Genomic DNA, 12,990 nt, shown 5'->3' with positions numbered 1-12,990 from the left:
GATAAGTATTTTACATCAGGTTATGACAAAGGTCAGGGATTTACTACAGAAGTGTATAACAGGTAGGTAGCCTGCAGAATATTAAAATAATGAAAATAAAATAGATCCATATATGCTACAAAGAGGTATCCGTATCAGATAATTTCTGTTGTTTTCATAACCCTAGGTCTTGAAATGTGGTAACCATAGCAGGAATGAACATTCTTTAGACTGTGGTACTTAGAATATGTGTGAGAGAGAATGTTTGTATGTAGGTGTGCATGTATGTGCTAAATTTTGGTTGAAGCTTTAACTAAGATAGCTAACAGAAATGCATCCTTTGATTTTTACTCTCATCATTTTGTTTTTTTGATAGTTTTGTCTGTGAGTTGGATGTGTTTCTTTTGAATACTTCGTAAGAAAACCTTTTCTATTGATCAGTTTTAAGAATTACTCAGTTTAAAAAAGTACTTTATTCCATTTTATATTTAGTATTTAAATATCTTATATTTATTAAATATTAAAAATAATTTATAAAAATTAAAATATTTATATTTAAATATTCAGCTTTAAAAATTACCTTATTGCTATCTTTAGTTTTTTTTATAGAAATCAACTTTCATATCAGTGATATTGATTGATAAAATGTAAATTTTTTAAATAAGGCATTGGAAAATAGCCATTGTCATTTATGGGCTTATGGTTGATTCATTGGTAGTTCAGTGCCCATGTGAAGTAGCAGAGGTGGCAAAGGTGATGCGGGGGGAACCAAATAAGAGTAAACGTTGAGAAAAGTGCTTTTATATAACTGTATTAGTTAGGATAGGCTAAATATGATAGAAAGTTCTCAAAAGATATAATGACTCACACAATAAAAACATTAAGTCTTGCTCATATAACACTACTTAGCAGGTAAAGAGGCTGCACAGTTGTTAGGGACCCAGGCAGAGAGAGAGAGAGAGAAAGAGAGCACAAGAAGGGGCAGTGGCAGGCAGAGGGAGAAGCAGGCTCCCTGCTGAGCAAGGAGCCTGATGCAGAACTTGATCCCAGGACCCTGGGATCATGACCTGAGCCGAAGGCAGAGGCTTATCCCACTGAGCCATCCAGGCACCCCTTAACATCCACTTTCATTCATAGTTATGCTGTCACAGGGTCATACCTAACTCTGAGGGAGGCAGGGATATGTAGTGTGGCTGTGAGTCCCAGAGGAGGAGGAGAACTCTTTACTTTAAAGAGTAGCTACCTGCCTCTGCCCTAGAATTGTTAGCCTGTCCACTATAGACAGACTCTAAGTAAATGTCTGCTTGGTTCTGACATTTGGCTAACATTGGGTGTACTTAGCATATTTGGGATGTGGCTCAAGCTCCTCGTTCTACTAAAGCAGTGTTGATCTGTGTCATCACAGAAGTTGGGTTGGAAAGAAACCACAGTTGCAGTGCCTGTGAGCCGAGGCACTGTAGTAGGTGCCTTGCATATATGATTTCATTTCTTTTTCACAGCGACCTGAGAGGAAAAGTATTCATACCATGTTTTTCTGGATGAAAAAATAAGTTTTGGTGACTTTCTTTAGTTTCCATAATTCATGGAACTGATATTCGAATTAAGTTGAACAGCTAGCAGTGATAAATGTATATGATTTTATCTTTTTTGGGGTTGTCTTTTTCAGTTTGACTTTGAAGGATCACTTTCGCCCGTCATTGCACCCAAAAAAGCAAGGCCTTCTGAGACAGGATCTGATGATGTAAGCATTATTATTTCTTGCTACTACAAGTTCATTTTTGGGTACTCTTGTTGATTTGTGTATCTTTTAACACCTTTTGCTTTAATACTGTATAGCAGTTATTTTGAAGGTTGGATATGTTATGTTTTCTGTGGTTATTCATATACTTTTATCTTTAATGATCATCTAAAAATTACTGAACATAGGTAATACTGCATGATTTGAATTTGGATTTGTTGATGTTTTCCTGCTAATTAATCCTCTGATTTAGGTTCTCAATCATATTAGATTCCATGGTTATATTCTTAAGTGATAAAAAAAAAATTTTTTTAATTGAGGTATAGTTTACATAAATGAAATGCTCAGATCTGAAGTTTATAGTTTGATCAGCTTTGACAAATGAATACTCAAGTAACCCATACCCCTCTCAAACACAAAACATTTCTATTATTCTGTAAAGTTTCCATGTGCCATTTTTTTTTTAAAGATTTTATTTATTTATTTGACAGAGGGAGACATCACAAGTAGGCAGAGAGGCAGGCAGAGAGAGAGGGGGAAGCAGGCTCCCTGCTGAGCAGAGAGCTGGATGATGGGCTTGATCCCAGGACCCTGAGATCATGACCTGAGCCAAAGGAAGAGGCTTTAACCCACTGAGCCACCCAGGCGCCCCTCCAAGTGCCATTTTTAATCATTCCCTTTCTCTATTTTTGAAGCAACCACTGATTTGAATTGTGTCACTATAAGTTAATCTTGCCTGTTCTAGAACTTGGTAGAAACTAAATATGGTACATAATCTTTGGTATAAGGTTTCTTTGATTCAGCATGATATTTTTGAGATTCATCCCAGGCGTTGCAGATATCAGCACTTTGTGCCTTTTATCGTTGAGTAGTATGAATATACCATAGTTTGTTTATACATTCTGCTGATGGATACCTAGGCTATTTCCGTTATTTGCCCATTATAAATAAGGCCACCATCAGTATTCAGTGACAACTATCTGTGGACGTATATTTTCATTTCTTCTGGATAGATACCTAGCAGTGAAATTGATGGGTCCCAAGCTCATTATACTACGTTGCACTCTAATGAGTGATATATGAGAGTTCCTCTTGTTCTTCATCTTGGCCAACATTTGCTGTTGTCAATCTTTTTCATTTTAACCATTTGAATGTGTATAAAGTAATTTCTCTGAGGTTTTAATATGCCTTTTTCTCAGGACTAATGCTGTTAAACACTTCTTTATGTGCTTATTAGCCACTTACATATCTTTTTGTCAAGTTTGTGCTCAAACCTTTTACAATTTTTTAACTGGATTTTTAGAAATATTTATTGAGCTGTAGAAGTTCTTTATATATTCTGAATAAGAGTTCTTTGTTTTGTATATCTTAGTATATGGCTTAATAGTGTTTTTTAATGTGATTTTTTATTTTATTTAATTAATTATTTGACAGAGAGAGAGAGAGAGAGAGACAGTGAGAGAGGGAACACAAGCAGGGGGAGCGGGAAGAGGGAGAATGAGGCTTTCCGTTGAGCAGGGAGCCTGGTATGGGGCTTGATCGCAGGACCCAGGGATCATGACCTGAGCCAAAAGCAGACGTTTAACGACTGAGCCACTAAGGCACCCCTGAACAGATTTTTAAAAATTTTATTACTCTTTTCAATTTTTTACTTTTATGGCTTATTCTTTCTGTATCTGGTCTAAGAGTGTTTAAGTTAGAATAACACACTGTATTAAACCTTACAAAAGCATCAGTAAATTCCAAGACCTGAAAATAGCATAAACCATATTCTCAACACAATACGATAAATCAAAGTAGAAACCAAAACAGACTCAGTACTTGAAAAATGGAATACAATCAGTGTGAATATAAAATTCAGTTGATTATTAGGTTGTAATTGCAAGCCCCAGCATCTTATAAATAAATATACAAACTGAATACAAGTAGACTTCACTCCTTATCAAAACAGATCAGTGTAGTGGTCACTAAACTTGCCTATCTACACTTCCCACCTTTTATTCTTTACTTTTGGCCTCATAGGAAATCACCTAAGATAATCTTAATTTCTTCCTCAATCTCTATAAATAGTGGAATTCTTCTCTCAGTCTCTTTCCTAATACGGCACGACTTAAACTTTTCAAATGGCTTTTGAAGTGATTTGTCTTAATGTCTGTTGCTGGCATCTGGAAATTGCTTAGCTATTTTGATGTAGGTTTTAATTTTTTTCAACTTAATGTAAAAATAGAACTTGTATTGTTTTAATGATGACATTATAAGGAGGCATTATTTAAAAAATTAATATCTTCTTTATTTTCTCAGGACTGGGAGTATTTACTAAATTCAGACTACCACCAGAATGTTGAGTCTCATCTTTTGAATAGATCTTTATGTTTAAGTCCTTTGGAAGTTTCACAGATGAAGGATGAAGATTTTTCACAGAATCTCATTCTGGATTCTTCTACACTTCTGTTTACTCATATACCTGCAATTTTTTTTGTTCTTCATCTTGTCTATGAGGAGCTTAAGTTGAATACTCTAATGGGAGAAGGAATTCGTTCACTTGTTGGCCTTCTTGTTCAGTTGGCAAGGTAAGTATTATTTGTAGATCAGAAACTGCCAAGAGGTCCTGAGGTGACTTGATCTCAGCCATGAATATCATTTAGGAACCTTATAAATAAATTTCTGAAATCTACCTTTTCAGAAAACCAGAGCATTTTCTATAAACCACAGAAGTGTTTTAAGGTACTGCCTATGTAAAGCCTTGTGGGCTGTTACTGGGGTTCTTAGTCTTTGTCTTAAGATTAGTGGGAAGTCACAAAACTGTGTTAAATAATGGAGGTGACCTGTTCAGCTCTTCATTTTGACGAGATGACTTGGCACACTGTGGTGGGCGTTCTGTAACACCTGCTGTTTTGTAGTAATACCGAAATTCAAATAGGAGGTATGGTTAACATAATTGTAGTTTACATAGATGAATTATAATATTATGACCCCTATTTTAATGATGATGAAACTTGTCTAAGGTTGTTCCTAAGAACATGAATATTATTTGCTAGTTGAGAGTTCTTTAGCTGTGTTTTTGTTATCTCAGTCTGTGGTTGTCCCTGTCTTCGAGGCTCTTGTAGTGTATCCACAATAAGATTGTGTTTGGCACTGAATTCTGAAGGTCATATTTAGGTGCTGTTTCAGCCTTTGTGACCCCTGGTAATAAAGAAAATTGAATTTGAATTGAAATGTCAATCTCTGAATTAAGATTATAGCACATTTTCTAATTTCTATGATCTTCCTTTAAACTTTGAAATTCTTTTCTGAAATGTAGCAGTTTTAATTAATGGTCAGTTTCTCTTATGATGAATCATTACTATCATGAAAATTCATTTGTAATGAAATGACTTCCAAACTCTAACCATGGCTTTCTGAAATAAGTAACATTTTTATAATGTTTTACATTTTAAAGCTATTTTTTACATACATTTATTATTTAATCTTCAAAACTTCTGAGTGAGTGAGGGAGAATTTGCCTACTTCCTGGAAGAAAATACTGATGTTCATAGAGATAACTTGCTGAAGACAACAAAACTAACAAATAATAGAGGAGAAACTAGTTTTACCCCCATAAAAGTTACCTAGCAAAAAGTTTGAGTTGCATTTGTTATACTGGGCACTTCAAGGTCCAGAAATAGAATAAAAGGATTGTAGATTTGGTTATCTTCTTTGTCATAAGTTTTTTAAATTGAGAAGTTAAACCGATGAATCCTTTCTTTGGGGGAAAATACTACCTTTCTTGGGATTTCTTTTTTATATGCTTTTATTGTTTTAGGGATTTAAAATTGGAGCCTTATGTAGATCATTACTATAGAGATTACCCAACACTTGTCAGAACTACTGGACAAGTGTGCACAATTGATCAAGGTAAGTGTTTTTATCATTAAAGATTTTCTAAATGGTGAGTGATGTTTGCTTGTATTTTTATCGGTGAATAGCACTGTATTTCCTACCATTAGTCTCTAAGTCAGAGGTGATATCTTTCCATCAGGTAGATTTCAGTTTGTAGTGTTTGATCTCTGACTTATATAGTAAGAGATAACATTAACTTCTTCAGTGTGTGGGAAAAATTCTACCCATCCCCATGTGCTAAGGATGCTTTTGCCTTAGACTTGTCTAATCAGTAGCCAACAACCATCTGTTATTTCATACTGAAAATTCAGTTCCTTAGTTGCATAAGCCACATTTCAAACTTTCAGGAACCATATAGGATAGTGGCTGCCATATTGGATAGTACAGGTTATAGAACATTTCCATCACCACTCTACTGCCCTAGACCTTGAACTATAGGTACTCAAGATTGGAGCCCAGTTGTTAAGAGTGGAATCCTAGGTTTCTCTTGTTTTCTCACCGTTAGGATTAGGGTACAAAATTTTAGTTAAATTCTTTATGCCTTGAGTACAAGAATTTGTTAAATCTCCATCCAGAATGGGATAGTAGTCATTTGGTCTACATATTATAATACAGTAAAATATTTTCTGTGGCAGAAAACATGAAGTATTTTGGAGAAAAATGTTATTCTGTTTCCAAATGGCACATACTGCCCATTTTCCCTTTAGAATAAAATGGTATTGTGGGGTGCCTAGGTGGCTCACTTGGTTGAGTATCCGATTCTTGATCTCGGCTCAGGTCCTCATCCCACACTCAAGAGTTGAAGCCCCATGTTGGGCTCTGCACTAGTCATGGAACCTACTTAAAAAAAAAAAAAAAGGAATAAAATGGTATTATCTTAATGTATTCTTATTCTTAGATTCTTTATAAATGTTTGCTCTAATTCTAAAGGTCAAACAGGATTTATGCATCATCCATCGTTTTTTACTTCTGAGCCACCAAGTATTTATCAGTGGGTGAGTTCTTGTCTGAAGGGTGAAGGAATGCCTCCCTATCCTTACCTTCCTGGAATCTGTGAAAGAAGCAGACTTGTAGTCTTGGTATGTATTGCCTACCTTGTTTATTTTTCTTTCTCTTTTTATTTATTTATTTATTTATTTTTTAAAGATTTTGTTTATTTATTTGACAGAGAGAGATCACAAGTAGGCAGAGAGAGAGGAGGAAGCAGGCTCCCTGCTGAGCAGAGAGAGCCTGACGCAGGGCTCGATCCCAGGACTCTGAGATCATGACCTGAGCCGAAGGCAGAGGCTTTAACCCACTGAGCCACCCAGGCACCCCTATTTTTTTCTTTTTAAACTTAATTTTAAAAACTATACAAAAAATGAACTTTTTTTCATTTTGTGTACATTCTGTGAATTTCAGCAAATGCATAGTTTCATGTAGTACCACCATAATTAGTCCATAGAACAGTTTCGTCACCCCCAAAACTTCGCAGAAGCTTTCGCGATTCATCCAAGTTGTTGTCTGGTCTGCAGTTTGTTGCGTTTAATTGCTGAGTGCTAGTCCTTTGTGGGATATTTCACAGTGGTTACCCATTCACCCGTTGAAGATATTTCGGTTGGTCCCAGTTTTTGGCAGTTATGACTACAGCTCCTATAAACATTCATGCCTAGGTTTTTGTGTGAATGTAAATTTTCATTTCTTAAGGGTAGATATCCAGAGATAGGATTGATGGTAAAAAAAGTAAGTATTTTTCATTTTCCATTGGATAGTCTTTCCTGCATTGTTGAAGATTAGTTGACCATAGAGTTGAGTGTACATTTCTGAGTTCTCTATTCTGTTCCACTGATCTGTGTGTCTGTTTTTGTGCTAGCACCATACTGTCTTGATGATTACAGCTTTGTAATGAGCAAGAAGTCTGGAATTGTGATGCCACCAGCTTTGGTTTTCTTTTTCAACATTCCTCTGGCTATTCAGGGTCTTTTCTGATTCCACACAAATTTTAGGTTTATTTGTTCCATTTCATTGAAAAAAGCTGATGGTATTTTGATAGGGGTTGCATTAAATGTGCAGATTGCTCTAGGTAGCATAGACATTTTAACAATATTTGTTCTTCCAGACCATGAGTATGGAACGTTTTTTCCATTTCTTTGTGTCTGCCTTCATTTCTTTCATGAGTTTTCTATAGTTTTCTGAGTACAGATCCTTTGTCTCTTTGGTTAGGTTTATTCCTATGTATCTTATGGTTTCAGGTGCAATTGTAAATGGGATCAATTCCTTAATTTCTCTTTCTTCTGTATAGAAGTTGGTGTTGGTGTATAGAAATGCAACTGATTTCTGTGCATTGGTTTTATATCCTGGGACATTGTTAAATTCCTGTATGAGTTTAGCAGTTTTGGGTTGAAGTCTTTTGGCTTTTCAACATAAAGTATTATATCATCTGCAAAAAGTGGGAGTTTGACTTCTTTGCCGATTCAGATGCTTTTTATTTATTTTGGTTTTCTGATTGCTGAGGCTAGGACTTCTAGTACTGTGTTGAACAGCAGTGGTGATAGTTGGACATCCAATTCTTTCTTTTTTTTTTTTTTTAAAGATTTATTTATTTATTTGAGAGAGAGTGAGTGCAAGTAAGAGAGAGCATGAGAGGGTAGAAGGTCAAAAGGAGAAACAGACTCCTTGTGGAGCTGGGAGTTCGATGGAGGACTCCATCCTGGGAATCCAGGATCATGACCCGAGCTGAAGGCAGTTGCTTAGCCAACTGAGCCACCCAGGTGCCCTCCGATTCTTTTAATACCATTTGTTGAGAAGACTCTCCTTTATTGTTTTTGCACTTTTGTCAAAAATTAATTTGCCATAATATTGTGGATCTCTTTCTGGGCTTTCTATTGTAGTTCATTGATAGTATTGCTATCCACACTGTGTTGATTCCTGTAGCTGTATAGTGAGTCTTAAAAATTGGTTAGTGTCCCCAGGGGGACCTGGGTAGCTCAGTGGGTTAAAGCCTCTGCCTTCAGCTCAGGTCATGATCCCAGGGTCCTGGGATCGAGCCCCACATTGGGCTCTCTGCTCGGCAGGGAGCCTGCTTCCTCCTCTCTCTTTGGCTGCCTCTCTGCTTACTTGTGATCTCTGTCTGTCAAATAAATAAATAAATATATAAATCTTTATAAAAATTGATTAGTGTAATTACTCCTTTTGTTACTCTTCTTTTTCAAAATTGTTTTAGCTATTTTAGTTCCTTTGCCTTTTCATTTAAATTTTATGTTCAGCATATTTATAGCTACAAAAAAATTCTGCTTGAATTTTTTCTCCAAAGAAACATCTTTACTTACTTTAAAAAACTTAGTTCACTTTAAATAGTTAATACATGTCCAAGGTCAAACCTTCAAATAGAACCATAGGACGTTGGTAAGGGTGAGTCCCTTCTCCCAAGGGCAGTTGGCCTACAGGTCCTTTGTGTAGCTTTCCAGAGGTGGGGCCTTCCTAGGCTTATAGGAGAACCCCATGCTTTTGTTTCCTCCACAGATACTACCTGAATGTAAATGTCTTTGTATCCCACATCTTTTCCTTATTCTGCATTCTGCTTTGCTTCATGTTGAGAGAGGCTTCAGAGTCCCCTGTGGCTCTGGAACAGACATGTAAAATAGTGATTCTGCTTTTTTAAAAAAATGGTGGTAAAATCTACATAACATGATATTTATTATTTTAACTTTAAGTGTACAGTTAATTCAGTGGCATTAAATACATTCACAGAATATTAAGAGCAGGTTAATCCCAGAACTTTCACATCCCTTGATGCTTTTGTCGAGACATTTAAGTGAAACCACCAAATAAATACATTGGTCCTTTCCAACTCTGCTGAATGGGGGTAGACTTGGTATAGTCTCTAGCCACGAAGAGGAGCTAGAGAAATATGAATTTACCAAGTTGGTCAACCTCCAACTTAAATTATGTTAGTCAACTTATAGATACTCAGATTATGGCCTTTTTTTTTTTTTTTTTGGTTAAATAATGATGTCAGTTAGGTTCAGGATTATGTCATTTGCGATGCTTATATAGGATTTTTAAGATTCTTCAGCATTGTAGTAAAATTTTAATAGAATTGTGCTACTTTTTTCCAGAAAAAAATTAAAAGCTACTTGCAGGTACAACTCTTGGTGGTAGTAGCAAGTAGCAAATACTCAAAGGAGAACTTTGAAGGCCAGAGTGGAGAAGGGTGTGGGTTAGGGTTCACCTAACAGAAGCAATGCAGGTTTATGAGTAGAGAAAGTTTAGTAAATCTGCATAATGGAATACTACTCAGCAATAAAAAGAAACAAACCACTGCTGTATGCAGTAATGTGAATGAATCTCAGAGGCATGCTAAGTTAAAGAAGTAGGACACAGAAGATTACCTATTCTAAAATTCTCTTTATGCAACATTGTAAAATAGGCAAAACTGCAGGGAAGGAAAACTGGTGAGTTGTTTCAGGTGCCGGGTATAGGAGGAGTGGATTGACTACAGAGGCTATAGGGGAAGTTTTTGTGTGATGGAAATGTATATTGTGATTGTATTAGTGGTTATATTATTGTATAATGTTTGTCAGTACTCAGAGCTGTACTGGATGGATTTTCCTATACATAATTATATCTCATTCCTTTAACAAATAATTTTAATTTTCTCCTTTTGCAGAGTATTGCACTCTACATACTTGGTAATGAGAACTCTGTTTCTGAGGATTCCTCACAGTATTTATCCAGAATAACTATAGGTAAGTCAGTGTAGTGATAGACTTCCCAAAATGAATTTTTTCCAAAACAAATTTTCATAAATGTTGATATCAGAGTTGAAATTAAAAAATGAAAAACTTCCACATTGGGGAGGGTGTGTGCTGTGGTGAGTGCTGTGAGGTGTGTAAACCTGGCAATTCACAGACCTGTACCCCTTGGGATAAAAATATATTATATGTTTATAAAAAATAAAATTAAAAAAAAATCCAACACACACACACACACAAGAAAGAAAAAAAATAAAAACCAAAAACAGTAAAAAAAAAAAAAAAGAAAAGAAAGAAAAACTTCCTAAGTGTGTGTTTTAGAGGCCACATCTTGCCTCCTTTTTGAGATGGCCTCTTGTACTTTTGTAGCCTGCAGTCCACAGCTGATTTTCAGAGACCAGGAGTACTTTAGATTTAACAAGTTTTTTGTTTTCTCAATGAATGTAAAAAGGGTTAGGGTTAGTATTTCCAGTCTGCCAATGGACTGCTTATTTTGTTATTTTTTAGGAATTGTTTGTGAATTTTATTTCCTAATATCTTCTACATGTTATATGTTTGCTTTATGAGGATGACTATCTAAGTAAAATTTCATTTTGTTGCCTTTTAGCCCCTCAAAAGTCACAAGCAGAACAAGAAGAAAACAGGTGACTTTTGTTCAGATTGTGCTTGTATATTAAAAATAGAAAGCACTATTGTATTTTACTGTTGAATAACTTCATGTTTCATTCCCTTACAGGTTTAATTTCAAGCATTCTACATCAGTTTCTAGTCTAGCTGAACAATTAGTTGTCTGGATGACTAATGTAGGTAAGGTAGTCCTTGTTACTTTCTACGTGTCTTTGAGATGCTAGTGAGAGCCACCTGCTTTCCCCAGACACGTCCTTGTTAGTAGGCCCTGTTTCCTCCCAGTGAGCTAGAACTGGGTGGCAGGACAGGGGCTCTCACTCTGTGTAAGTGTCCCGCAGGACCAAGATTGTGGCCCATCAAGCACAGTTCCTTTCCCTGACATTGTCACAACTTCCATATCATAATCCTGCTATATCAGCTTTTTATCTCTCACTGGGTAATTTGCCTCTTATTTGCTTATTTGCCTCTCACCTTAGAGCAGTCAAAGCTGTGACTCTGCAGATTGGCCTCAGAATGGAGGACTGTAGTTCTTACACGTTCAAACTTAAAGCCATTGTAGTGCTCACATATCAGAAGGGAGGATTTCTGGCAAAATCGAAAAGTAATTATACAGACATTTCAGGGTGCTTCTGAAGAATATAGGTTAGTGATTTAGGCTCCAAGATGAGGATACAGTTGGGAGGGAGGGAAAGGGAAGAAAGGAGTTCCTTATTCCCTTTTCCCAAAGCTGGTGCTCTTAGGCTTTAAATGGAGTAAAATACTAGACTTTTTTTTTAAGATTTTATTTATTTATTTGACACAGAGAGAGAGAGAGAGAGATCATAAGTAGGCAGAGTGAGAAGGGGAAGTAGGCTCCCTACTGAACAGAGAGGCCGATGTGGGAGCGCCTGGGTGGCTCAGTGGGTTAAAGCCTCTGCCTTCGGCTCAGGTCATGATCCCAGAGTCCTGGGATTAAGCCCCTCATCAGGCTCTCTGCTCAGCAGGGGGCCTGCTTCCTCTTCTATCTCTGCCTGCCTCTCTGCCTACTTGTGATCTCTGTCTGTCAAATAAATAAGTAAAATCTTTAAAAAAAAAAAAAAAGAGGCCGATGTGGGGCTTGATCCCAGGAACCTGAGATCATGACCCGAGCCGAAGGCAGAGGCTTAACACACTGAGCCACCCAGGTGCCCCTAGAAATTTTTTTTGAAAATGAAGAACTAAGAAAAACTTTAAATTATGGATATGAAGATATAAAAAAATGGCAGTGTTCTAGAATAGTATGTTATAAAGTAATGAATATTACAGGATGTCTGAATTCTTATTTAAAGAATATTTTAAATGATTTAGTTTTTGCTTTTATTTTGTATGCTTCCTTGGAAAATTATAATAATTGTCATATAAAATTATAGGTAGGATACCTATGCTGAAAAGTATTAGATAAGCTAGTTATATTTGTATACTGTATAATATTTAGTGGAAGTGTTACAAGGAAACAGTTTTACCTCAGTAATTAACTTTCAGTATTAATAAATAATATATAATAGTATAAAATTTAGAAAGTCATTATAAGAAAAATAAATTTTTATATGAGGTTCTGAAAAATTTTAAATATGAATGTATCGAGTGTGTAGAAAATAATAGTAAGGTGAACATTGTTGTATACTGGTTACCTACCATTAGAAATAGAACATAGCTAGTGTACTAGAAGGCCCTGCATCTCTGCTCCACATGTAATCTTCCTCTCACACACCTTCCTACTACCCATAATCACGGCCTTACCTAAATTTTGTATTAGCTCTTTTTTTTTTTTTGTAGTTTCATCATCCGTGTTGTATGTCTTTGAACTTCATATAAATGGATATAGAGATAAATTTTTTTTTCACTCACTTCTTCCATGTTGACTTGTGTAGCAGTAGGTCATTCATTTTCACTGCTACATACTCCATTGTTTGACTATAGCACTGTTTATCCATTCTGTTGATGAGAGTAGCTGTTTCCTCCCTTCCCTCTTTTTGTCATAGTGAATAGTGTTGTTACTGAATGTTTTAATAGTTG

At 35.9% G+C, this 12,990-nt stretch overlaps 1 protein-coding gene across 4 annotated transcripts in view; it reads left to right on the top strand.

The window, feature by feature from the left end:
- LOC111158407 (anaphase promoting complex subunit 1) overlaps positions 1-12,990 on the top strand; it is a 101,336-nt gene that overhangs the window by 31,016 nt on the left and 57,330 nt on the right. For all 4 annotated transcript variants that reach the window (XM_022520400.1, XM_022520401.1, XM_022520399.1 and 1 more), the window contains 7 exons: positions 1,646-1,720; positions 4,019-4,287; positions 5,520-5,611; positions 6,527-6,675; positions 10,245-10,323; positions 10,937-10,973; positions 11,066-11,136. In XM_022520400.1, coding sequence (XP_022376108.1) covers positions 1,646-1,720; positions 4,019-4,287; positions 5,520-5,611; positions 6,527-6,675; positions 10,245-10,323; positions 10,937-10,973; positions 11,066-11,136 — 772 coding nt within the window. The remainder of the gene's footprint in view (positions 1-1,645; positions 1,721-4,018; positions 4,288-5,519; positions 5,612-6,526; positions 6,676-10,244; positions 10,324-10,936; positions 10,974-11,065; positions 11,137-12,990) is intronic.

The sequence above is a fragment of the Enhydra lutris genome, unplaced genomic scaffold (genome assembly GCF_002288905.1).
Source record: "Enhydra lutris kenyoni isolate GAN:26980312 unplaced genomic scaffold, ASM228890v2 scaffoldscaffold59, whole genome shotgun sequence".
Taxonomy (NCBI): domain Eukaryota; kingdom Metazoa; phylum Chordata; class Mammalia; order Carnivora; family Mustelidae; genus Enhydra; species Enhydra lutris.
Note: the sequence above shows the minus strand (reverse complement) of the source record. Positions and strands in the feature narration are given on the sequence as shown.